Genomic DNA, 26326 nt, shown 5'->3' with positions numbered 1-26326 from the left:
GTAAGCTGTGACACAGGAGCGCTAGCCAATATATCTCCAGAGCAAAAAAGGGACCCCAGAGTGTATCCCCAATTGGATGCAATGTCATCTTTGCCTCCCAAGGAAGTGCAAGGTCGCTAATGTAATCTGTGCTTCTGAGGTTACTCTGGCTTTCCGGTTGCTTAACCAAGGCACGTTCAGCCTGTGTGATATTTCAGCATTTCGTTTTCCTTTGAAAGTGTGACTTTGAGACCGACCCCAGAATTTCACTCTGTATGGACAAGACTCGTGCCTCGAAGCAAATTGGGAACTGACAGGGCCCTGCTTGCCAGGTCGCAATGTGTGCCAGAGCTAAATACATCATTAAGGCTCTGCTACTCTGTTTCTCATGATATTTCATTGCTTTTTATTGTTCCAGGTGTTTGCAGCTCTGTGTTGAGGAAGGATTGGAAGTGCACCGTGCCAGCAGCAGCACTAGGAAGCAGACTGTTACATCCTGGTATGATTCTGCTAGTGTTTGGAGGTGCAAAGAGCAGGCAGAGGCTTGGAAGAGGAAAGACTGCTCTAATGTGTTGTTTTTTCCTTCTGTGAAAATTTAGCTTAATTTAAAAAAAAAATAGATAAAAAGAATTATACTAAATCTAGAAGGCTTATTTGTGGCTTGTGGTGAACACAATAGAATACTAGAGCTGCTGTCAGGTTAAATATTTGCCCACAGTGACCATGAAGGTCCTGCATCTGATGCTTGAGTTGCCATCTGTAACTGTTTTAGCCTAACTTGAATTGTTTCCACTGAAGGCAGTCAGTGCCATACGCATTTCCCTCCAGTGACATGTTTGTGTCTTCAGGTTTGTTCTGGATTTGCTGGTATAACTATCTCTGCCTCTTCCCTTTGCATTCAAATCATGCAAAGGGTGAAATTCTGTGATGATCAGGAAACACTTTTTTTTTTTCGCCAAAAAAACCCTCAAAACCAAGCTTTTCCCCCCTGCCTCTTAATGTGCTAGTATACACATGACACACTTGCTACGTTTTCATTAAGCTAGCAGAAATTTCATGTCACATTACCTGTTTTAAACTCTGCTTGGTGTTGCAGGAAGCCTGGAATTCAAAGCTTGTGTTGCAGCGAGCCCGGAGGGGCTTGCTGCAGTGAGGATGAGGGAGCAGAGGGAGGTCTACTGTCTTTCTGAGGCAGTGCCATTGCATTCCAGGGGGTCACATGCTAACTGCTAAATAATTTGTTAGACAAATATACTTTTTTTCCAAATCATTCACAGGTTTGGTTTATTTGTGAAGTTTAATAGACACAAATGTATCAGTAAAGGTAATGTACGAATCTTTGTGTATGCCATTTGGTATAGTAGAGAGATTCTATTAACATGGTTCAAAGTGAGGAGGACTACAGCTTTGTTAGTTTCTAGATATCTTATTAATTGTTCACATGATATTCCTAGAGCCTTTTTTTTTAACTTTCGTATTACCCAATAACTTTTCCTTATCACACACTCCTGAGTCACTAACAACGTTTGAATTCCATTTGGATGTGCTCACACCTGTGTCATTTGGTGCCTGGTACGCAGTGACCACTGTGTTTCTGTGCCTCAATCTAGTGGACAGAATTTTGGAGTGTGTCGAAGAGGGCAGATTTAGATGCCACTGCATTTCTTTGTGTGTGCATGTTCTAGATAGTAAGGTTTGAAACATGATTGCAGCCTGGCCTGTATCTGCTCTGGATATAATGTGTATGGAGAAAAATACTGACTTTCGCAGAAGGAGGTGGGGGTGTGTAAGCAGGGTTGTGCTTAAATTAAAAGCAGCCCATATGAATGTCAACCACTATTTTTTAAACCATTTCATAGCCCATAATGTTTTCTTAAATATCATTATTCTGCATCTAATCCATATGTGCATTTCCACATGTGTATTATGAGCAGCTCACTATTCCTTTCATGCGTCTTTGAGCATGTGTGGAATGCCACTCCAATGGATTAGATTCAAATTAGACTTTAATAAGTAAATTAGGCCATTTTAGCAAAACATTTGATCCTCTGTCTTGCAAAGGAAGCCAGCTGGGTGGATCTCATGTTTTTGCTGAACTGCATGTGCACTTCTGAGGCAACAAGAAATGGTGGACAAAATGTTTACATTTACATCGCGATCTGTACTTCTGTCAGTGTTTTCCGAGGTAAACACAGCTCACTTAAAGACAGAAGTGACCATTATGTGTTAAAATGCTCACGTAGCAAGATTACGTTCATATCTTATTTTGGCAAAGACACTAAATTCCATTTGTGTTGCAGTCACTTTTCCTTCTTTCCTCTAACACACAGCTGGATTGCATTTGTATGGGTGGGGGAGCAAGTCTTCAGCTGTAGATGAAGATGCTCCTTGAATAGCAGTGCAGACTGCATCCTCTTTGCTCTCTCAAACTGGGTACATCTTTTCTATAGCTGGCTCAGTGAAATGGTCCCACTGTAAGATGTTGAGAAGTAAAAAGTAGCATTGTCCAAAATGCTTTCTACACTGATAGTCCAGAACTACCACCCTTACATTCTGTTCCAACATTGAGCTTGTTTTGCTAACCTGGCTTACTTGGCAGCTAACCTAGGTCAGCTACTTTCAAATTCAGCACGGCCTTGTCCTTTGGTGCTGGGATATGATCCTCTTCAGATGAACTGGAACTGATTTTTTTTTACTCATTTCATCAGCAGTGGGCTTGAACATCTGTTGGAATCTATCTGTCTGCAAATGTAATTTTTCGTTTAAAAGGTTTATTATTATTAAGAAACAAGGCACTAATTATACCCTTCCCTTGGCATAATAGAGATGAGGAGAAAGAATCAGCTAATAGAGATGGAGAGAGCAGTCAGCTAACGGGGACGCGCCCCCGGGAAGTGGAGCGGATGGAGGGGAAGGCTTTCTCTTCGCTCCTTCCGAACGAGCCGCGTTTACTTGTAGGGGAGCAGACGCGCGCAGACCCGAAGGGTGCCCCTTCAGCAGCCAGCGAGGAAGAGCTCGGCCCGGGTGCCGCCTTCCCCCGCCGGGCCCCGAGGACCGGCGGCTCCAACCGCGCCCCGAAGCCGCGGGGCCCCGCGGGCTCACGCCGCCGCCCGCCCGGCCTCCCGGCGGCCCGAGGGCAGGCGGCCCCGGCTCGCCGCCCCCCCGGGGTGGGGCCTGGCCCGGAGTGTGGTTGAGGCGAGCAGCGGCGCGGCCCCCTCCCTTCTGCCTTCGTCGCTGCTGCCGGCAGCTCTGCGCGGCGGACCCGCTTGCGGTGAGGGCGAGGGGCGGCGGGAGGGGAGGGGGGCCGAGGCGGGGGCAGCGGGGCCGGCGCTCACTGCCGCTTCTCTCCGTGCAGACTCGGACCCGGACTCGGATTCGGATTCGGCCCCGGCCCGGCGGATCCCAGAGATGGCGAAGGTGAGGCGGGCGGCAGCGCCGCCGTGACGGGCTGGCGGCCACCGCGGCCCGTCCCGTCCCGGGACATCTTTCTCTTACCTGTCTCCTTTTACTCTTCACTGATTTAATTTTAGTCTTCTTTAAATCAACCCAACCCCAAGCCTGGGGAGACGTGGAGGGGAAGAGGACGGGGAAAACAGCTCGTCATGTGAGGTGCACGTCAGGCACAACTTCTTTTTTTTCCACTAGTTTCCACTAATTTGGCCAAGTTTTCGGTACCGTGTGTTTATATTGTGTTTGGGTGGAGGCTCCTTCCCCTGGAGGAGGCAAGAGGGAAAAAATAGTGCCCCGACTGTGCCCTGTGGACTCTTTACTCTCATCCCCAGCTTTCCCATATCTAACTTGAATTTCTCTGGAAGCTTTACAGCTATTGTGCAGTACTTTGCTATTTTTTTTTTTATTTATTCTTATTATTTTTTGTTTGTTTGGAGTTTTTTTGTGGTGTGTTTTGTTTGTTTTGTTTTTTTTTTTTCCTTTGCAGCTCTTGTGTGGCTGTGGTTTGAGCCTAGATGAAGACTTGGAAAACAGGCTGGATTCCAGCATTTTTTTTCTGTAGTCCCATCAAATGCATATTCTCTGAAAAGTAAAATAAGAGTTTAATGGCTTATTTATGGGTTTTGTACTGCTGTAGGAGGTGAAAGCCGTCAAGTTGTGTGAGTACCTTCACGAAGATCAGGGTAATTGCACAGTAATGCGGTATTAGTTTCATTATTTTAGCTTAATTAATGATTAATTAATTATTAATTAATTGAATGATTAGTAGTGTTTTAACATTCTGTGAATATTTACTCATGTTCTGTCTGGAATTAGTTTTAAAAAAGAATGAGTACTTCACTTTAAAAAAAAAAACTTATAACAATATTCCACTAAATCCTTAAAGATTTGTTTGGGTTTTTTTGAGGGACAAAGAGGGGATTTTTCTTTCTTTAAACATTTGGCCTGGTTTGTACAATGCATCTTAGGAAAACAGGGACCCCTACACGTGCCAGTGCAGGGCATCTGACCAGACAGATCTGCTTGGACAGCCTTTTATTATGGCATATGTGGCATTGCTTATAGGCTTGAGGGTGACTTCCTTTTAGTAAAAGCATGGAGATTTGCAATTCTCTTGTCTATTTCACAGAGACATGAACTTTAATTCTTGATCTTTGAAAAAGGAATATTTCAGTCTTCGCTAGCGCAAAGCAGTTACTCTTGTCTTCACATAGTAGACTTTTCTACTGCCCGAGGTAACATTTGGGGCTGGGTTACCAACTGGTGGTAAGTTGAAGTCATTGGAATGATGAGCTCTTGTACTAGGTAGGCCTTGTCCTCCAATTTCCATGGTCACAGGGTTGCTTTCCACTTCAGTAGTATTTTTTTGCCTGTGTGATTATGCAGCCATGCAAGACTGGGAGTGTTAAAGCTTTGTAGCCTTTAATTCATTTCATGAAAATAAAAAAAAGTTGAAGAGTAAGCTCTGCTCCTCATAGCAGGTGTCTGTTCTAAATTTTGTTGTGCTAGGAAGTAATGGGAAGAAATGAAAATACCTATCAATCATGAAATGTCGGATGTCAATTGACAGTAGTTGTTTAAATGGACAGCTAAAAGTTCAGAGTTCACAAAGGCTGCACAGCACAGTGTACTGAAGTTCAATGGAGTCTAGATACATCACTGATAAAACCTTTGAAAAAGGTAAGTTATCTTTGGAGTCTTCATCGCTGAAGTATCTGTTCTTGCTTAGTTATAGGAAGATTTTTATTTCCTCCCCACCCCGAGAGAAGGGATTTTGTGTTCCATGTCCAGGACAAAAAGGTTCATTCATTTTGTGGGAAAACTACGGCAAGCTGTAATGTGCTGTGCAAACAGGTCTTTCCATACCCGTGTTTATCTCCTTGCTTTGGAGGAGCACTGCTGTCCTAACAAGCTGCCTTTTCTCAGACATCCATATGTGTAGTGGTCTTTGTTAGTGCATAGATGCACACCGTATGGTATCTTTCTGCTGGATGAACAAGCTGCCCTGGAAATGCTACCCCGTGTTTTCTAATTCAGAGATCTGGAAAGAAAGCAACAAGAACATTTTCTGCTTGCATGCTGTGGACTGATCAGTTTTGGTCTGGTACTCCAGTTTTTTCCTGAATGTGAAGTTGGGAGTATTTTGTGTATCCATTTGTAAACTGGCAGGAAAAGGATTGCTTGCTGCTGCTGAAGGTGTGGCTGCTGTGCGCTGTATCCGGAGTTCCTGTTCTGCCAATGTGCATGTGTGATCTGGAGCACAGGAATAGTATCGCCAGCTCCGGTACTGCTTCAGACGGTTATGTCTCACATTCCAAAGTACAAACACTTGTTCAGAATCGGGTCCTAAGGAGCTCTTTGGCTTTGTCGAGGTTACTTGTGAGGACAGGTTCTCTGAGTGTTTTTGCAAAGGTCTCTGCATTGATTCCTACGTTGTTGCTTGCTCTTCTCTTCTCCCTCTCTCCCACCCTGTCTCTTTCTCTTCTCCCCTCCGCCCCCCCCCCCCCCCCCCCCCCCCAATCTTTGGTGTCTCCATGGTGTACTGAGTCAGAGTTCAGCACAGATGTTGTGTAATTCCGCTTTTTGTCAGGAGTTTGAATTTAGTGGGACAGATGTGAATATAGTCTGCTGACCAGAGCTTACTCCTTCCATTTAAGTTGTCTGAAGCATTGCTAAACTTAGAGAGGGGTTTTGTAGAACTATCTTTATAGTTGTGCATTCACATCAGCTCTGCACCTGTATTCATCTGTTTACCATGTAATTTGCATCCTACTGCTCTTGAAATTTTGGTAAGGGCGTCATGAAATAGTTATGTTTCTTAAGTGATGCTCGTTTTAAAGCATAGTTTGAACTGGGATCTCTGTGTGGTCTTCAATGGCCACAAAGGCTTTTGGTTTACCAGCGAACACTGTGTTATGCTTTATCTGCAAGATGGCTGCTCTTGTGTAAGAAATCTTAAGGCAGTCTTTCATTTATTCTAGCAGGTGGCCTTCTGATCTCTCTTCTGTCTTCTGAAAATAGCGTAACCTTCTCTGTTTGTCAAACTGTGTGCTGGAAAACATTCTCCCTTTCCGTTCTTACCACTCCACAGTTTTCGTGTTCCGTCTTGTAAAACAGATGGCTGCTTTAAAAGAGCTACGTACCACCTTTTCTGCATTAGACACTGGGCTTTCCAGTGGCAAATTGATGAGACCTTACTTTTGTTGCTGCAGAGCAGCATCGTGAAAGGGAGTGACTCTTCATCTGTGGGAAATCTGACGGGTAAGAACTTGCTGTGAGTGGGTAGAGAGGAAGGGGTAGCCAGGAAGAAGTCTGAATCAGTTCAAATATGGTCTTTTGTTTGCTGTTAATGAATGCTTTGTATTTAACAGTGGCTGAACATCAGATCTTGTGAGCGGGAAATTTTTTGTGTACTTGGGAAGAATTAAAAGGAACCTCGTTTAAGTGGCTGTTGTTGATCTTGCAGATAGTGCTGTTGCCAGGATATGTGACTCATGACATCAAATTGTGGAGCCAGAGTTGTCTCTTGGGAGAAGTTAATGTAGCTCTGAGATGCTGGTTAGAAGCATCTCGCCTGATGAGATTGTATCTTCTTTTCCTTCTGCAAACTTTTGCTAGAGCAGAATAAGCAAAACAAAGAGAGAACGTGAATTTCCTCATTTGGAGGGGCATAAATTCTAAAGCAAGATCATCTCTTGCTTTGAAGTCTTTATTTTCTTTCTCTTTTTATTTTTCCTCTGCCTTTCTGTTTCATGCTGATTTTGTGTATCTAAGAGCTTTGTTAGTCTCATTGGTAGGTGTCTGGAGAAAATGGAAGCTGCTGTTTATTTCTAGTGTATAATCACAAATTGCGGTTGCGCTGCATGTGATTGTTTAGCAGTCATTATTGGGGAATGTAGAAATAAAAGAATGTGGGTAGGTTTTGGGTGCTATACTCTTGTGATATTCTTTCTGTTGAGATCTTGTGTGTTGTGCTTCTCTGTGTTTATTGCCAAGTTGTAGGGTGTTGCTATTTAGTAAGGGATCACTCCAGATTATGAAAGGATTTGTATCAAAGACTATTTGTATTCTCCTTTCAGTTGATGTGCTTTGGATTCTACTGGGTGGGAAACTTACTGACCAAAATAAAAACGACCTAGGAGGCTGTAGTGTTATTGTGTATCTGTTTGCATAAATGGCAAGGAACAGTCTTAGAGATACTAAAAATAAGATCATTTATTTACCTCTATAAAAAGTTGGGAAGTCTGTAAATAAATATTAAATAATTGTATTTCAATTCACCATTTTTCATATTAGATCAGGGTGGCATAGCAATTGGGATGCTGTGATCCATCTGCAAGAACCAGTTTGTTTCGATGAAGTCTAAACTCTATTTAATACTGAAACTATAGCTGAGTTGTCTGATAAATGAGTGTCTGGCTTTTGTCAGAAACTCTTTTGTATGGATCTATTATTTTGTTAGAAGCATCTGGCTCATAGCTCCTATTTCAGATTCTCTGTGACTGAAAGTTGACTTCAGTGGTTCAGGCAGTGATGGTGGTTCAGGTCAGGTCCTTGCCCTCTTTCTCTGGCGAAAAGGTGCCATGTTTGGGAGGGAGGAGACAGCTCTTCCCTCCATGGATTGAGTTTGTTAACACTGCAGAGCATCTTTCTTTCATTGTCTGTTGAATTTGCAAATGAGAAATGGGGACTGGAATAATGAGTAAGGGAACTTTTGGAACAGTGTGGGGTGTTTTAGATGGATTTGTGGCTGTTAGATATGATGTGCCTGAGTATTTCCTGACGTACTGTGATTTCTGGGCCACACTGCAGTGCTCTAAGAAGCTAGGGGAGCAGGTTTCTGATGCAAAAGTTAGGGATGGCTCAACACTTTCCCAGTGATGGGCCGGCTACTGTCAGTGTCACATCTGCCCACACGTGGCTTCTGAAGGCAATTAGACTGTAGGCTGGACTCAGGCCCACAAAGCTGTATCCAAGCTTGTCTGATACTAACAGCCTTGGCTGTGGTTGTGCTCTGTTGGCACCAGTATCAAGGGCAGCAGATGTAGCTGGAGATTCTGCCATTATAGCTTCCATCTGTGGTACCCAGGTGACGTGGATTTTTACTACACTGTATGGCAGAGCTGCGGCAACGTTTCTGGTTTGCAAGCTAGGTGCAGCTCAGGTACTGATCGAGAATGGATTTTGGCTCCCTGCCACAATCAATAAATGCTGTGCGTCACAAGAGAATGTCTGGAGTGCAAATGGTGCCCAGACATCAAGAAGACTCTTTCGGACTATAGCTGCATCAGAAGAATTTCAGGAACAGTTAATCAAGCTTAGTTATATGCTGAGGCTTTCTATTCTGTGCTTTGGAAAAGTGAGTTATGGAAGGATCCTTCTTAGTTAACAAAAATGAGAAGGATGATGCAGAAATAGATTTAATCTAGCATTTAGTATTCACACTTACGCTGTCTAAAACAGCCACAGAGGAATGTTGGGCTGTTGTCACAAGACTTGGGAATTGTGAAGGGGAATTTTACTTGCTTATAACGAGATAAGCAAAGGAAAACTTTAACTTAAAGATCAATAGCTGTTTCCTCTGAGACCTAATGACTGTTAGTCACGTGCAAAGGAGAATTGTGGTAGTTCTGTAATACTAGTTATGTTAAGATGATAAGAAACAAACCAGCAGGAAATACAATTCTAAATAACCCCATGCTGCTGGTGTGGTAACAAGGGAGAGGGAGGAAAACAGAGGCTTTTCAGTCATTATCTCTTTTACCAAATTAAATTTGATTTATAAAATTGAGTCTTAAATCCTTGAGATGTTTTTATGATAGCTTTTGGAATTAGCTAGGAAAATAAGTACGTATTGCTGTGCCTAAATTTGAAGTACTACCTAAAACCTTGCTTGTAATGAGAAAAGCAGAATGCTTCAGGGGAATTGTCATGCCTCTGAAGTATGCTGGATATTGGAAAGCATCTACCAGAAAGAAGTTTGTTGTTGCTATTAAACACCATGATACTTGGTGTTCTGATTTGCTGAAATACGGCAGAGGTAAACCTGACTCATTGCTGCCTCTGCAGTGGGAGGGGTGGGGAGTCCCTGAAGGCAGTGACACACAGGTGGCCTGAGAGGGAGCAGTGCTTCAGGGCAGCTTCTGGTTAGTGCTCTCCAGCTCGTTCCTCTCTGTGCTCTTCTGGCTGACCTGTCTTGGATGAGTACACTGACTCGAAACCAAAGCACTGTGTGGCTGAAATTGCAAACTGGAGGGAAAGGCTGTATCGTAGAGGCCGGATGGCTGTGCTGCCTCTGAAATAGTCTGGTGCCAGTCTCAGTAGGTGCCTTGGCGCTTCCTTTCATGCCCTTCCTTGAGAGTGGAAAAATGCCCTGCCTGTACTCTGTAGTACTTTCATACAGCAATGCTTAGAATAAATTTCCCTTCTTCAGCTGTTAGAAGAACCTCCCTGTTCCCAAACCCCAGCTGTTTCCCCTTTTGGCGATTGCTCAACTTTCATGGTTTATAAATTAACTACTGTGCTATACACCTACAGGTTCTTGAACTGTCATGTTTAAATAAAGGCAAGACTTTTCCATAAGGGTGATGAATATCCTTTTGGGTTTGACCCAAAGAGAAAAGTCATGTTCCTGAAGAGCCGTGTTCCATGGAAACCTAGTGGAATTGTTTTCATGTTTGGATGGACTGATCTTTTATCCTTATGTTTGTACTGTTACTTCTTTTTAGCTCTAAACTACTATGAGAAATGTAGCTGAATCACTTGATAAAAAGTAGCTTATGCTGAAAGAAACATAATGAAAATTGGAAAGCCATTGCAGAGTTCAGTAGGTCTCATTTGCAATGTGATGGAAAACATCAGTGTGATACTGGTTGAGAGCTCCAATAGGTTTTTCATGAGGAGAGGAAACTATTTTTCCAAAGCATCTTTGTGCAGCTTTTCTAGCATATGTGATTTGTGAAATTAATTTCCCAAATTACTTTAACAAATGATAATTTCTTAGTCATTTTCCTGCATTCAGGCTCCAGTGTCGTAAATTGCAATTCTGCATTATGTAAATATACCTGAACTTAGCTGGTGCACTGCTGAGTAAAACCATAGTAGTACCTTTTAGGTGAGCACTGTGTTTAAATACCCACACACTGCTATTTAGTCAGACAATTGCAAGAAAAATGCTATCATCTTTTGAATTGTGGATTCAAATTTAGTCTGAGCTCTTGTATGGAGAACTGAAAGATTCTATCTTCTATTTCATGGATTTTTCCCTTTCCCCCCACCCTTTTTTCCCCCCTTTAGTACACGCGAGGCACCGTGACAGCCTTCTCTCCTTTTGATGCCAGAGCTGATGCAGAAGCTCTTCGTAAGGCCATGAAAGGAATGGGTAAGAATGATTTATTTTACAAAAAGGAAAGGGCCCTCCCTCCTTTCTGAACTTGTTTTTTTTATTAGCAGCTGAGGGTAGGGCGTGCTTCTGCACGCCATGGAATGAACCCCAGGACTGCAGGAGTCTGGGCATGTCCTCGTTTTGACTGTGCTGCCCTGAGGGATGTTTGGTTTTAGGTTAGCATAAAGGAAAAAAAGAAGGTGGTTTGCACATTCCCCAATAAAAATTGATACTCCACAGGCTTCTCTGCACACAGAGTTGTACTGCACAGTAAGCTGGACTCTGGATTTACAGGCAACAACTGTGGAGAGTTATGACAGGATAGTAGTAGCTCTGTGCTTGGAAAATGTGCAACAGCCCCCTCCGTCTGGAAGTGCGTAAGCACATTACAGTTACTGTGAACAAAGAATAAAAGTACACAGCATGGATGTAGACTAACAAGTGGTCTGTACACTCACGCTGTAGCTTTCTGCCCCAAAACTCCCCTCTGAGAGCAAATCCGAATTTGCTGCTTTCTTTGAAGCTGCTTGCAGGAGGAAGCAGAAGGAAGGGAAGAAGGCAGATGTGATACACCTCAGCCTATTTAAAATTCAGTAGGGCTGGTAAGATGCTGTACTGTGAGAGCTACCTTGCCAGCTATCGTATATAAAATCGATAATGGCTCTGCACTTCTGTACTCCGGGATGTTTGGGGTTACTGGACTGGGTGTTGTTGGGAGTCAGCAGATTGTTTATTCTAAAGTAAATCCCTTGGTGAGCACAAAGGCGGGGCTTCTCTGTAGGTTACAGACTGTGACTAAATGTTATAGCTGATGCCTGGGGTGCTGGGAGTAGTGGCTGGAATGGAGCACTGATGGAGAACACCATCACGTAGGTCCTCCAGCCATGTTTTTGCAACAGCAGAACACCAAACCTGGCAACTCAGCTTGGGGTATGGTGACATCTGTTATTTAAATGCTTCTGCTGTTTGTCAGTAGACTGTTCTTTTCAAAGCGTCTTTCATCGCCTTTTGAGTTTGTGCCACTGCTGTTTGTTTTTTCGAGTGCGTTTGTAACTCTTTGTTCTTTATAACTTCAGGGACTGATGAAGAAACCATTCTGAAGATCCTGACCAGCAGAAACAATGCTCAGCGTCAGGAAATTGCGTCTGCCTTTAAAACCTTATTTGGCAGGGTGAGAATAAAAAATACCTCTAGGAATTAACTGAATGTGCCCCACGATGATTACTTAAAACTGTGAGGCACATTCACCATGCTTCCTGTAAAAGGTTTCTTTGAAGAAAATCTAGGTTTGCTTCTATCTCCCCCTCTGCCCCACCCTGCCGTATCCTTAATTGCTGGCTAGATTAGAATATTCCTTTTAGGTTAGTACAAAGAAGTTACTTTCTTTTTCTGTATTTCAGTCCAGTATGTCTTAGATGGGTTTTTGTGCAAAAGCTCCTGTAGTTTGCTGTTAGTATGCTTCTAGTAGTGACTTAATTCTTAGTGTGGAAGGAGTTACAGAATATTTTGGCGCAAGGTCTGGAGTGTAAGGTGATAGCAGGAAAGGAATTTTCTAGAGCTAGAAAATGTGACAGAAAAAAAGCAGCCTAATACCGTAGGAGAGAACAAAACCGAATATATTGGTACATAAAGCTGTAAGTGAGTTCAAAGCAAAGACAGCTTGTTTCTTTCCCCCAGCATTGTTTGATTCTTTAATATTCTGTCTGGATAACCTTTGTTTCAAATAGCAAGTGCAGTGAACAGCTAGGGTTTAAAGAATTTCTATATTTAAAAAAAATAAAGTCACAAGATGTTTCAGGTTTTCAAATGCCCATATATGCTTTTCTTCTGCCTTATTTGGCTGCATTTGTTTCAGTTTGGGTACCGATTAGAACAAAAAGAGCCCCATCCCTTAACACTTTTTGGAGTGTCTCCAGAGTGTTGGAGCTTGAGGACACACGTGCATCCGTTTGAAATGGTTACTCCTTGTTCATTACAGCACTGTTTATTCTGCCTTAGGATCTTGTAGATGACCTGAAATCAGAACTTACGGGCAAATTTGAAACATTGATGGTATCTTTAATGAGACCAACATATATTTTTGATGCTCATGCGCTGAAGCATGCCATCAAGGTAAGAGGAGTGAGGAAGGAAATTAATACATTATATGAAATATTTGTTGGGTTTTTTTGTGTGTTTTTTTTTAGCAATAAGCTTTTGATGAGTAAGGGGAATGCTAATAGAAGTAGCCTTTTTTTTTTCTTTATTTTTTTAAATTAGGAATGTTATGCTAGCACCTGCTATTATTGCTAACGTCATTGTTTTGCCTGATTTCTTATTCATCCTAATAACTCATTAGAAGTAGGTTAGAAATCTAGTCCATATAATGTTTTATGTGAAATTATTTTCGTGGGAAACTATGTAATCTTAAGAGAACAGTGTCGCCGTAGATGCAGATTAAAATCTACGTAGCATATGACTTGTTCCTTCTGATTTAAATACAATAAGTAGATGTGCATGTTGCTTTTAAATTCTTTTTGTTGCTGAAGTCCAGTGAACACTAGCTTTTTCTGCTGTGAGCAGTCTAGGTTTTATAGCTATACAGCTGTATGCATAGGCTGCAAATTAGTTCAAGGCATTTCATTGAAGTGTACTGTTATTTGTATGCCTCTTTTTGACTAATATTTAAGCTAGAGAGTATTTGCCCCTAATGGAATACAGTGCCACTCCAAAATCGATGGGCTAGTGTACTTGTATTTCTCTTCAGCTGGATGCATTTAGTGCCTTTCTGTGAAGGCCTGGTAAACAAACAATTTACAGTCTGTGTGTGTAGATATTCTAGTGTGTTTTCTTCCATGTGGTCCTATTCTTAATTTTTGTTTCCCCTCTATCACACCCCTCTAATATCATCAACCTGTGGAAATTCAGGAATTGGATGTCCCTGGGTTATTCACAGAACCTGTTGATTAATATAGAGGACATTGAACTTGACTAGTGCCAGCTGGTGCTTTGTTCGATGGCATTTACACGTCAAGTCCCAAGATCCTTGATGACCAGCTGGTTAATATGTAGGCTTTGGTCAACTGTGTAAACTAGTGCTCATGAACCCATGACCCAGCAAATAGTATCTCAGACAACAGAAACTTTATTCCTGGAAATTTTCTGTAGTGTCTTTATATGCAGTGGGGAAAGGGGAGGTGGCACCTGACAAAGAAACTGATAAAGGCCTTGTTGACTAAAAGGAAAAAATGTATTCCCAAGCTCCTCTTGTTGACCTAGGAGTCAAAGACCAACAGGGAAATGACAGAACAGGTGGGTGTAGGAGGAAAATAGAGATAGTGAAACAAGAGTGGTTTTGTTCTTGTCACTTAAAAAAGTTATATTAAACACAAAATCGTAGGATTTCAGAGGACGGGCGTGCACAGGAAAAGACGTGGATACTAGCTGCAATTCAGCTCAGGTGGATAACAACAGTAAAGAAGAGGCAATGGCAGAGTCTTCAGCGCAAGATAACTCAGCCAAGAGCACTAAGTCTGTGCTGGAGATTGTCCTATCGGTTTTCACTGCTGCTACTTAGATTAGAACTAATATAGCTGTGCCTGCCTCACTTGTTGAGTAGGCATGTTCTTGAAACAATCCATATTTTGAAAATGATTACATGTAACCTGGCAAGTTTGTATTTTGGTTAGGTGTCTTTGTATGCAGTTAGTGCTCGGATTTTCTTTACGGGAAAGGTTGGAAAAAACATGCTGAAGCAAAAAATACACAGTGTTGTATTTCAGTCTTGCTTTTGTGAAATGACTCCCTTGGAAGCTAAAGAGCAATGACTTATTCTTACAGGCAAAGTAGACTCAGGCTTGTGGAAACAAGATATTGGCTCAGCTTTTGTAAATTGTATCCTTGTGAAAGTGAAGAGTGCCTGTTGTGCCTGCTGTAATTAGAGTGCAGCAGCCTAAGCTATCTGGGTTAGCAATTCTGTTGTAAAATGTGATTGTTTGCAGTGGAAGAGACAGTAGGTTTAACATAGCACAATTTATGGAAAGGTAAAGATCATTGCTGGGTTGCTCCATGTTTATCTGTGTACTAGTTGATGAAAGACAGTGTATGAAGTGATGGAAACTGTTGGTCTATTCATTCACCTACCTTGTTGTCATTGACTGTAATAGTGAAAAACAGGTATATCTGGGTGTGCTTGAACATGGAAAGGCTCATCTGAATTCTGCAGCAGTGAGCCTTTAGTAAGTGTTGGGCTGGTTTTGAAAACAATCAAGCCAGAACTGAAAGAAACTCTTTTTAAAACCCCGACGATATACCAAAAAGAAGAAAATAATTTTTCTGTATTTAGTCCAAGTGTATAAGCTGATGCTTGCTTCTGATTGTCAAAGGGAGTTGTGGTTTTCCTTTCATTGTTCCATCGACTGATTTATACTTGCACCCCGGCAGGGAGCAGGAACCAATGAGAAAGTGTTGACTGAAATTCTTGCTTCCAGAACGCCTGCAGAAGTGCGGAACATTAAACAGGTTTATCTGCAAGGTAAAGTTCTGTATAAAATGAAGTTCTAGGGTCTCCATTCAGTTCTCTTAATATGATTTTTATCTCATCCTTCAAATAAGGTCTGTCTGTGAACTGATGGATGTGCCCAATAAGTGGGATTTCATTCTGCTGTATTGCAAAACTTCATAAGGAAAGAAACTAGAGTTTGAATTCTAAACTAAAGTAGCTTTTATTTCAGGACTATGAGTGCAGAATATGATGTTTTGTGCTTTATAGTTAGAATTAATTCAAATGCATTTCTTTCTTTCACCCATTATTTTCATCCCTTTGACTGAAAGGGGATTTTTTTAGTAATTGGAAACCAGAAAACTGGTATCACATAGGCAAACAGAAGTGATTTTTTGCCTTTTGCTCAGTGTTCTCTTCAAATGCACTTGTGCTAAAGCAGGTGCAGCTTTTTGGTTGCCCACAGGAGTACGTGCTTTTATCCTGTGATTGTGGGGTTGCTGTTTTTAAGGCAGTGTTTAATTGAACACGTTTCTTTTACCTCTATGCAGATTCCTGCCACACAAGATATTCTCATGTCTTAATAAAGTTCGAGGCAAAACTTTGAGTCTCCAAGGGCAAAATTCATTAGTACTAGACTTTTCTGGGCTCACAGTTGTACAGTTGTGAGACTGCCGTATTTTAGCATAACTCCAGATCTGTATGCACTTTAGTTTCTTAAAGAGCTGAATCTATGCATGTCACCTGGTATTTCAAAATATTTTGAGTAATCTACTCCTGGTACGAGATGTGAGATGCCATCTTTTCACCTCTTTTACAATAGTGTTAGGTCATCAGTGAAAGCAGAATATGTCTTAGTTGTTAAAGCTGTTTCTGATAAATGATTCTACAAGCTGTGAGTCAAATCAACTTTTTGCTTTTCCTTGCTTTCTCCTCAAAATAGTGAGGAAGTCTGTAAGGTGGTGAATGGGAATTGCTCTTTTGCAGAGTATGAGGCCAATTTGGAGGATAAAATCACAGGAGAAACATCAGGCTTTTTCCAGAGACTGCTGGTGGTCCTGCTGCAAGTAAGTATCTCTTTGTGTGCAGTCATGTGTGTATGGTTTTCACTTCTGTTTTCTTGTCTGATGTACACTTGTCACTTTCTGCTTACTAAGCTGGGGTTCTAGATAGACCTGGTGATAGGCAGGATTGGTTCTGAAAATGAGTCACTTTCCATGACGTGCAGGGTCAAGTCTTGAGCTCTGTTACGAGCCGTTTCCACATCACTGAATTGAAAAACTTCTGTGATGCTCCTGGGTGTAGCAGAATGCCTGCTATGTGAGACTTTGAAGGGAATAGAAGAAGAGAACATTTATTTCATAAAGACACATGCAAGCAGAAGGGAAAAATATGGTGATTTTTGGAGAAGATGCATTAGAGGTTGACTTCTCGCAGTAACTCTTACAGGCTCAATGTAACAGATAAGTTGGTTTTTGAGTCAACTTTTGATTCTTCAGTTTAACAACATTTAAAAATTCTCTTTAGGCGAATAGAGATCCTGACGGCCGAGTTGATGAGGGTCTTGTTGAGCAGGATGCTCAGGTGGGTGAACGACTTGTTTTTTGGGAAATTTCTACAAGTTATCTTGCAAAGAGACTATACAGCTACAATTCAGTGTGAAAGAGAAATTGTTAAGGTTCTCTGTGTGTGTTTCTGAATACATTTTCCTCTGCTTTTATACATTCTGGGCAAAAGAAGTGTCAAAACCTGAAACATTGGGATCAAGATTTTCGACACTTTCATGTTTCAGCGTAAAGCTGTCTTGTCTTGCTTATTACTTACTGAGGTGCCTGAATGGAACAGTGATGAGATCACTGGAAAAGGGAGTTAATTGCTGAGGCTTTGTGATGCTGAGAGGCCCACTGCTGGAAAACTCAGATGTTAACAGTTCATTCCTTAGTATCTGACTTGAGCTTCTCTCTGAATTCAGTGTGTCGTAGTGAAATGTTAATGCTATTTGGGGAGGGATGCCTCCTTCGAGGGTAAAATACTAAAAAGAGAAAACCAAATATTCTGCTTTACTGTAACAGATGACAGTTAAGAATCATCTCCAGAGAGTTTCTAGGGACTCAGGTATTGCCCTTTGTGGGTGTTGTCCATGACGCCGTCACTAATCACAAAACCTGTGCTCTAGACAGGAATATCAGCAGTAAATTGATATTCTTGATGGAATCTCTTGTTGAATGCTGTTGACTTTGTTAGTTGTAGTGATGGTTGATATTTCAGCAATTTGATTGCAGAACATTTAATGCATGTTTCTTCTTGGTTAGTTCAGATAACTCTTGTCCAGACATTTTCCTCTCGTAAATTGTCAGTTGAGATGAAAGAAAATATGTGAATTGTTCAAGGTGATAAGGAGGAAAAGCAGAATACCAGATCAGTAGAAGATTCTCCTGATAGCAGGGCAAGATGGAGAGACAAACTGATGAAATGTATTTTACTGGCACAGGCCTATCCTTTGTTATGTGAATTCAGAAAGCATTGTTCTCTTGCTATTAAAATTAATCCTGTGGAAGCCAGAGCTTGATAATTAGTGAGGCAAATATTTGAATCACAAAATTAGACTATTCCATGAAATTGTGTCAGTCTTGCCTTTAGCTGGGCTTATGTAATTGAAGAAACCCATGAACCACAGGACTTGGGAGGCAGATAAATTCCTTTTGGCCTCTTTAATTGATTTTTAAATGAGCATCTGACTTTAGGAGGCACGATACCTAAATGTAGAAAAACTGCTGGCTTTCTAAATGGTCTCTGTGGTTTGTTACGTACATTTGGCTTGAGCTGGGACCCAAACAGAGAAGTGTTCTGTCACTTTTCATTGATGTCTTTACATTCGACATCAGAGATAGCTGGAACAGATTCAGAGAATTTTCTAATTATTATTGCCAGGTACAGATGGTCACAAGTGAGGTATGTGACTGTGCAAACGTAAGACTATTTTTGACTTCCCAATGTTTCTCTTGATTAATATGATATTCTATTCTGGGAAGGATTGGGGATTTGATACATTAGAGGGCAGCCTTTTTACTCAGTGGCGATTTTTAATTTTTTTTGGTCTGTGATTACTAAACATTAATTCAAAGCAGTTGGGGAATGGGCGTTCACACTACGAGATAGTATGAATATGCAGTGAACTTGCAAGACTTTTCTGAGAGTGCCTGAAGGGGAAAGATTAACTTTTTCGAATAGGTTTTGTGAATATCACTTTTTTAAAAGTTATGCATTTGACGTACGTTTGGGTGTTGCACAACAGCAAGGCAGGTAAAAACTTAGAACTCACATAAAACGCCATTCACAACTTCTAGTATCTCTAAAGAAATGCATTCCTGGCATTTCTAAATGCTGTGGTGGGACTTCATATTTCCTACTGGATGGAGAGTGCTGGTGTGTGTTTGAAGAGCTTAGCGTATATTATTTGAAATAAACATCCTTGCAATGCCCTAATAGCTTCCACACGCACACACACTCTTTTATACTCTGTACCATTAGTACTGAAAAGGGCACGCAGCAGTGACAAACATGTTTTGAGTGGGATTGTGAGACAAACATAAATAGGAAATTCATAACATGCCATTGAGGTTTTACGGTAGGACAGGCAGATGGCCAACAGCATTGCTGTGCAGCAGATCTGTTGTCGGGATTTTTCTAAGAAATATTTGATTACCTGAATATAGGTGGTAGCCTGTTTGTCCTCTGCTCCCTGAGGAGGGAAAAAAAAATGCTATATACCATGATATGAACAAGTCTTTCTCCTTACGTGGTGTTCAGCACACGATTTGGAAAAAAGCTTCTGAGTGTTAGGAAAAGAACTAGTTTCATTTTCCAATTTTTTTTTTTTTCTTTCGCATTTTTCCTCTCCTGTTGCTTATTCTAACTTTCAGAAGTCCTTTATTTTCCTAAATACTGCTAGTGGGCCAGTTGTTTTTTGCATTGAAGAAAGTCTTGCCTGAAGACCAAAGAATGTGCTAAAAAGATTAAAATCTGGTACTGATCAGGTTTCATATGGCTATGAATTTAGCAGCCCACAAATCCTGTTTCTGAGCACTTCTAAATCCATCTTCCCCTCCTTGTTGAAAAACTTCCTCCTGGGCCAAGTTAGCATGGTGCTCCCATTGATATGAGTCATCATGTAATGAAATTTTGCTAGTCTGATTTGAAAAAGGGGAAGAAAAAAAACCTCAGAAAAAGCAGTAATTGGGAATGGATTTTATCTCCTGCATTATCACAGTTTCGGAAAACTTCAGGCTTATGAAAGGGACTATGCGCACAGTCAGTTTTAGGGCCTTAAGCATATTACTCATGTAAATGCTTTCACAGTCGATCTCAGAGTTTATCTTTTATTCCTTTCCAAAGTCAGTCCAGTACTTGGCAATTTTCTTTTTTTTTTTTTCCCTCCAGCTATAGCTTGTTAGTAAGTTTAATGCTCCTTAGAGTGAGACAAATAGACCTTTTCAACAGGATTTGTGGACACGTAACAAATGCTGTTGTTTTCATCTCTTGAATTTACAACAGGTTTTGTTTAGAGCTGGGGAGCTGAAATGGGGAACAGATGAAGAAAAGTTCATCACTATCTTGGGAACCCGAAGCGTTTCCCATTTAAGGAGGGGTAGGTGGTATAGTTCATGTATGCTTGAAAACTACTGCCTGAAGTCTTGGTGTTACCCAGCTGCTGGTAGAAAAATTGTTTCTCGTATTGCATTTGTCAAGCCCAGAAATCTTTAATCACCTCTTCCCTCTACTTAATACACTTAATTTTGTTTTCTGTAATTCAGTTCCCCTCTAGCAGTGGTGATCTCCTGCTTGAAGGCGCAGTGCAACAGATCTGAGGAACAGCTGGAGTATTTCTTTCTGGATGCTTGTTTTTGTTTGTGGTTTTGTGTTTTTTTTTTTTTCCCTTTTGAAAGGAGTCCTGGCAGTAAAAGTGATGCTGAGAGTCTGTTATGAGTCATCATAATCTGGTGGAGATCCAGCCCTGAAAAGATCAACCCTTTTATAGGTTCATATTTTACTAGTTGTTAATAAAGAGATAGTAATTTTTTTCACTGCTCCTTACCATTCATAAATGTGTTTTACCAAGCTGTTTAGGCCATTGAAAATAATGACCAGTAAGTTTTGCTTTGGTTCTCCAATCTTTTTGTTTTTCTTGTTGAATCTTTGGATTCATTTGAATTTTCAAAGGTAATTTCATTTGTAATTTTACTGTTTAGTTTTTTACCATTATTTGCGTTAAAGTAATCCTAAAGGTTGTTTTGATGCACCCAACATTTACTTAGAAACATAAGATTTCATAGAAAACCAAGGTCTTAGGGATATTCCTAAACACAGACTTGACTAGACTGCTAATAGGGCAGTTCATATGAAGTTAATTTGATGCAGTAGCACAGTGTAGACAAGATCTTAGATTGAGGCTAAATGATAGCTGCACCCTGGGAAGAATGCTTATAATTTCCTAAAACTTCCCGTCTTTCCCTTTGCTTCTTCTCCCTGCACCCTTTCACTGGATGTGTTCACAGAATCACAGAATGGTTGAGGTCGGAAGGGACCTCTGGAGGTCATCTTGTCCAACCCTGCTTGAGCAGGGCTACCTACAGCAGTCTGCCCAGGACCACGTCCAGATGGATCTAGTGCATATCCAAGGACTCTTAACACCTCCTTGGGCAACCTATGCAGTACTCAGTGACCTACACAGGAAAGGAGTGTTTCCTGATGTTGAGACAACCTCGTGTACCCATTGCCTCTGGTCCTGGCACTGGGCACCACTGGAAAGCGCCTGGGTCTGTCATCTTTACACCCTTCCATCGCATATTTGAACACATTGACGAAATATTCCCCCTTGAGCCTTCTCTTCTCCAGGCTGAACAGTCACAGCTCTCTCAGCCTTTCCTCATAGGAGAGATGCTCCAGTCCCTTAATCATCTTAGTGGCCCTTCATTGGACTCACTGCAGTTGCTCCATATCTCTTTTGCACTGGGGAGCCCAGAACTGAACCCCGCACTCCAGATCCGGCCTCATCAGTGCTGAGCAGAGGGGAAAGGATCACCTCCCTCGACCTGCTGGCAATACTCCTCCTAACACAGCCCAGGATACCATTTGCCACAAGGGCCCATTGCTGCCTCATGTTCGACCTGGTGTCCACCAGGACCCCAGGCTCCTTTTCTGCAAAGCTGCTTTCCATCTGGGCCGTGTGCTGGTGCATGAGGTTGTTTTCCCCTAGGTGCAGCAATATGACGTATAGTAGGAGACATTTAAAATAGGACAGAGGGAAGAATGAGTGGATGATAGCATTTGAACTGTGGATAATGAGGTGCAGATGGCATTAACCTGTGCTGAGGAGGGTACTGGGAGAAACACTGGCTATAGACTCATGACTAAGCACGCTTCCTGTTTTGCAGTGTTTGACAAATACATGACGATTTCCGGCTTTCAAATTGAAGAGACCATTGACCGTGAAACCTCTGGTGATTTGGAGAAGCTGCTTTTGGCAGTTGGTAATTAAGTCTTAATAGATCTAGAACTGACCTTCTTCATTTGTTCTCAGGCCTCCTTAAATGGCAGTTGTTATAGGAAGTGGCATAGAAACATGGTTCCTTTTTAAAATTAATCACCTGGGATCTATTTTTGTATTTAGGGAATAGGGCTTTGTTCTTCCTTTAATAGATGGCAGGGTTGGGGGGAAGTGGGTGGTGGTGAACTGCATTCTGTTCGGTCATGTGCACCTCTGTCAGAAAGTGAGATAAAACTCTGCCTTCATTTGTACCCCTGGCATCTCATTTTGGACAGTGGCATAGCAGATTCGTAACTGGGAATAGAATTGGACTAGCAAGGTCTCTTTTCTATTAGAAATATAAGGTGCATTCTTGCTCCTAAAACCCAAAGAGCTGTAGCAGAGGAACGAGTAGCTGGCAGCTGTATACTTAATTGCCCACACTGGAGAGAATGATCCACTAACACACACCTTGTCTTGACGGTGGAAGATTGTTCTGTATCAAATAACAATCAGTAATTTAATCCTTTGCCTTTTTTCAGTGAAATGCATCCGAAGTGTGCCTGCCTATTTTGCTGAGACTCTGTATTATTCCATGAAGGTATGTACATATGTTCCATACGACATTTTTCATCTCCCCAACTACAATTCCTCTCCCTTTCACTTGTTCTTCATTTCTTCTTTCACTGCAATTGCCAACAGGATACTATATGACTAAGCATCTGCAAAAGCTTTGGGGAATGCACATCTGGGAGAGGATACAATCAATTCATGAGCTTTACTTTGAGTTCATCTTAAGTCTCTCAGGCCATAAATCTTTTACAGGAAACGTCAGTCTCATCAGCTGGTTTTGGACTTGGTCTTGTTCCGTGGGAAAATGTCTGGCTAGATCCACTGGGCACCATCAGCTAAATAAAGACTACAGTGTCTTTAGGTAGTGGATATATTGAGGAAGTAAAGACAACCAAAAACTAAATTGCAGATTGTGCAGATTTAGTGCTCTTTGGTTTGGAGATGAGTATTTGCAGACTGAAGGTGAAGCTTTGAAACGCATTTTCATGATTATCCATCTCATTTGGAGAAGGAAAGGGAACTCATCAGAAAAAAAGGAAAGAGGCTTAAATAGCTACAAAAGATTATGCAGCGGAATCCCATCAGCGACACAGCTGTGTTTTTATTGGCTTCACCTTCTCTTGGGTGGGAAGAGATACGCAGGGAAAACTGTTTTTAACTCGCAGTGGCTAATATTAATTAAAACCGAGGCAGGTAGTCTATTGCTTTCAGGCAAATCATCAGCTTCCCTGAAGAATTCCTCCTTTCCCCTTGCTGAAAGCACCGAAGTGTGTTTGTTACCAGATGGTTGTCTTGATGAGGTGTCAGCATGAGAATTAGTGAAAAGAGATGAAATGATAGCTTAATTTTTAAAAGCTGCTTTACTGCTTTTATAAACATCAGTGTAAAATAAGGTTTGGGTGGAAAATACAAAATATTATACAAGTATGCTGAGAGCTTAGGATTACTTTTTTCTAATTTATTTTTAAATTTTGATTTTTTAAAGAATGCAATAGAAAAACTTTTCCTGTATGTTTTAGAGTCTTTTACATTTTTGTTACAAGAGGCTTGATTAATGTCTGCTGATGAGATCCCTAATTTTTTTTTTTAATATAAATAAAAATCATTAAGCACTTCAGGTGAAAGATCATGGTTTATTACTTTGGCAGAAGGTTTGTACCTCTAATGAAACAGTTTGACGTGACAAAGTTCTACAATGCGCTGAGTTTGCTTTCATGATTAGATGGGGCAGAGCCTGACTTTTACCAGATTCTAATGTCAAATCCTACTGTGAAACCGCTGGACTCATGGCATAACTTTTGAGCAGCTTTAGGGCATTTTTAGATGTAATCCAGGAATATTACACCCAGTCGAAGGATTGAGAGACCCTGGACGTTAGGCTGAAGATGATCGTGGGGGCTCTGCCAAGTCCTTCCTTGAGGTGCATTAGCAGGTCAGCATGTGAAAATTTGCATTGCTTCAGCTTGTGTGGAGTCTGACTTGTCTGAGCAGGAGGGGTCAGGACGTTAGCCTGGCACAGCGTGCCAGCGCAGGAACTTACAGCCTTTAAAGCACTAAAGGTGAAGAAAAGCGTGGAGCATGTCTGCGTGGTTGGAGAAGGTTTATGAAGTTTGCCTTCACAATAAACAGCTGGATAATTTGTGGAGTGAGTTGCTCTGCCTGTGTCTTGCTGTACGACGTTGCGTGCTTTGTATTAGTCATTGCTGAGATTCATATGCACCGTTCAGGACTGACTGCAGTTCTGCAGTCTCAGACCACGTTGAAAGGCTGATTTGCATGTGATTCTGATCGTGGTGATCGGATACGCTACTGTGTAATCTTGGAACTGGATCATTTTAAATTTATATGGGCAGTCACGATTGAAGCCTGTGAGATGAAACATGAAATAAGAGATCTGACCATATGGCACTTCATAGAAGCCCAGGGATTAGAGCACCTTGCATGGTCAGTCGTCTGTTCTCTGCGTTGCAGTGTGAATGTCTTGTGATACTGTCCCAAATACTCTGTTACGGAGTAGAAATGTAGTGCAGGAGTGTTCTGAGACGCCACTTGTTGCACTTGGTGCTTTCATGTTGCACTCTGGTTGTTAGTATTTGATGTTTTGCTTCAGCATCTGTCCAGAACAAACTCATATTTTAATATTATTTAAACTTTTCTCTTCAGGGGGCTGGCACTGATGATGATACCCTGATCAGAGTCATGGTTTCAAGAAGTGAAATCGATCTGTTGGATATTAGACAAGAATTAAGAAAGAATTTTGCAAAATCATTGCATCAAATGATTCAGGTAAAATTACTGCTTTGTTGTCAGAGAGAACAGGGGTGAGAGAGATGCCCTTGTTTCCACTTGGATTTTTATGAAGGGAGGTGGATGTCAGTACAGCTGGACAACACAGTGCACTCTGGGAGCAGTGGTGGTTGGTCTGCAGTTTTATACCACATAGTGTCATTTAAGCGGGGGACACTTCTATGAAAAATTAAAAATTTCTTTCCAGTGTTCACTAGGAGAGCAGATGCGGTTTTCTGAAATTACAGTTACTCATACACCATTTTTAGCTACTGCTTCATTTCCTTTTTCTTGTCTGGGTTCCTTCTGATTTTCAGTGCCTCAGAGAGGGTGCTGGCTCCAGAGAAATAATACTGGGGTTGGGAGTTCAAATTATCATGAGGTTTCAGTTTAAATCTTACATTGTGGTGTGGAACCTTTTGCACCATTTCAAAGTGGAAAGCATTTCACTGTGGAATCAGTCTGAATCATAATTTCCTTTGAGTTGGATGGGAAGGAGAAGGAAGGGAAAGAGCCAGCTAGAAATCCAGAGCCAGCTCTTGCTGCGAAGTTGAAGCCAAAATGTTTGGGTTTTTTCCTAGGAATTTTTTTGGGTATTTTGTTTTATTTTTAATATTTTAATGCTGCTTTGTATGATTTCCTGTTATCATTCCTAACATTACGTGCTGTTAGGCTGAGTGGAGCTGTTTTTGACGCTGTCAGTCGGGCCCATACAGCTGCCTTGCAGAATTAGTAGCAGAGCTTCCCATTAATTACAGGGAGCAGGGCTGGGGCCATTCCAAGAGCTGGCAAGTGTGGTTTGCACACTGAAAGATGGTTGCTTTTGGTGCTGCTTTGGGCTGCTCCCTTGCAGACCATGCGATCTAATATGCAATGGCTAGCTCAGTTCTGTTAAAGCTTTCGGAGGCTTTTTGTGTTTCTGAAAGTCTGTCTGTGTAAATATAGCTCTAACATAAGAGACAGAGAATTTCCTTGCGTCATTCCTGAGTGTAGACTCATGCAAGTGGATTTCCTGTGGGTGGGACAAATGATAATCTGTTGGAGTCTTCCTTGGCGGCTGCTGCTTTTCTTAACATGTCTGTGGTTGTGACTCATGGTGACTGATCTGTTATATTAACAGAAAGACACATCTGGGGACTACAGGAAAGCACTTCTGCTCCTCTGTGGTGGAGACGATGAGTAATGGTGACAGCGACATGAAGGATTTGTACTCCAGCTTTGCAGCCCTTTAGTTAGCATGTCTGGCTAAGTTTTTGTATCTTAATGCTTTGTGGCTGTTTGAATTTATACTAGTATTGCACTTATTAAAAATGAGCAAACTGTTATCCGAGCGATAGCCTGTCCCTACTCTTCCTGACTTCCCAGCTTCCAGGAATTTCAAGTGCCTTCTGTGAGTATGTGAGAGTCATCTTCATGAAAGATGGGTACTGAGCACAGAACACAGTTCTTTGCAAGAGTTTTGCTGAAATAGGAAAAAAAAACCCACATGTATTTCACTAACAATTTAAAGATTTTTTTTTTTGCTTTTATTCCTTGCATTTCCACTGAATGTTAAGCTAGCTCTGACATTGCAAGTGAAGAGAAGATAGCCTTTGTATGTAATACTGGAATGAATTGACTGAATATAATACAAGCAATCATTGGAAAT

At 41.4% G+C, this 26326-nt stretch overlaps 1 protein-coding gene across 1 annotated transcript; it reads left to right on the top strand.

Moving 5' to 3' along the window:
- Positions 1 to 3343: 3343 nt before the first annotated feature.
- ANXA5 (annexin A5) lies at positions 3344 to 26326 on the top strand. The gene is made up of 12 exons (XM_086611799.1): positions 3344 to 3396; positions 10726 to 10810; positions 11890 to 11984; positions 12812 to 12925; positions 15236 to 15326; positions 16281 to 16360; positions 16821 to 16877; positions 19848 to 19941; positions 21728 to 21823; positions 22362 to 22420; positions 24556 to 24678; positions 25799 to 26326. The coding sequence occupies exons 1-12, from the start codon at positions 3388 to 3390 to the stop codon at positions 25859 to 25861; spliced, it is 966 nt and encodes a 321-aa protein (XP_086467925.1). The 5' UTR covers positions 3344 to 3387; the 3' UTR covers positions 25862 to 26326.

This window comes from Tauraco erythrolophus, chromosome 5 (assembly GCF_009769465.1).
Source record: "Tauraco erythrolophus isolate bTauEry1 chromosome 5, bTauEry1.pri, whole genome shotgun sequence".
Classification (NCBI taxonomy): Eukaryota; Metazoa; Chordata; class Aves; order Musophagiformes; family Musophagidae; genus Tauraco; species Tauraco erythrolophus.
The sequence above is the reverse complement of the archived record's forward strand: the minus strand, read 5'-3'. Positions and strand labels throughout refer to the sequence as shown.

Bases quoted from the DNA above. Each gene is read 5' to 3' on its own strand.
- ANXA5 (XM_086611799.1), top strand. The intron at 16,361-16,820 runs GTAAGTATCTCT...AATTCTCTTTAG, and splicing joins TGCTGGTGGTCCTGCTGCAA to GCGAATAGAGATCCTGACGG. The intron at 19,942-21,727 runs GTAGGTGGTATA...CCTGTTTTGCAG, and splicing joins CGTTTCCCATTTAAGGAGGG to TGTTTGACAAATACATGACG.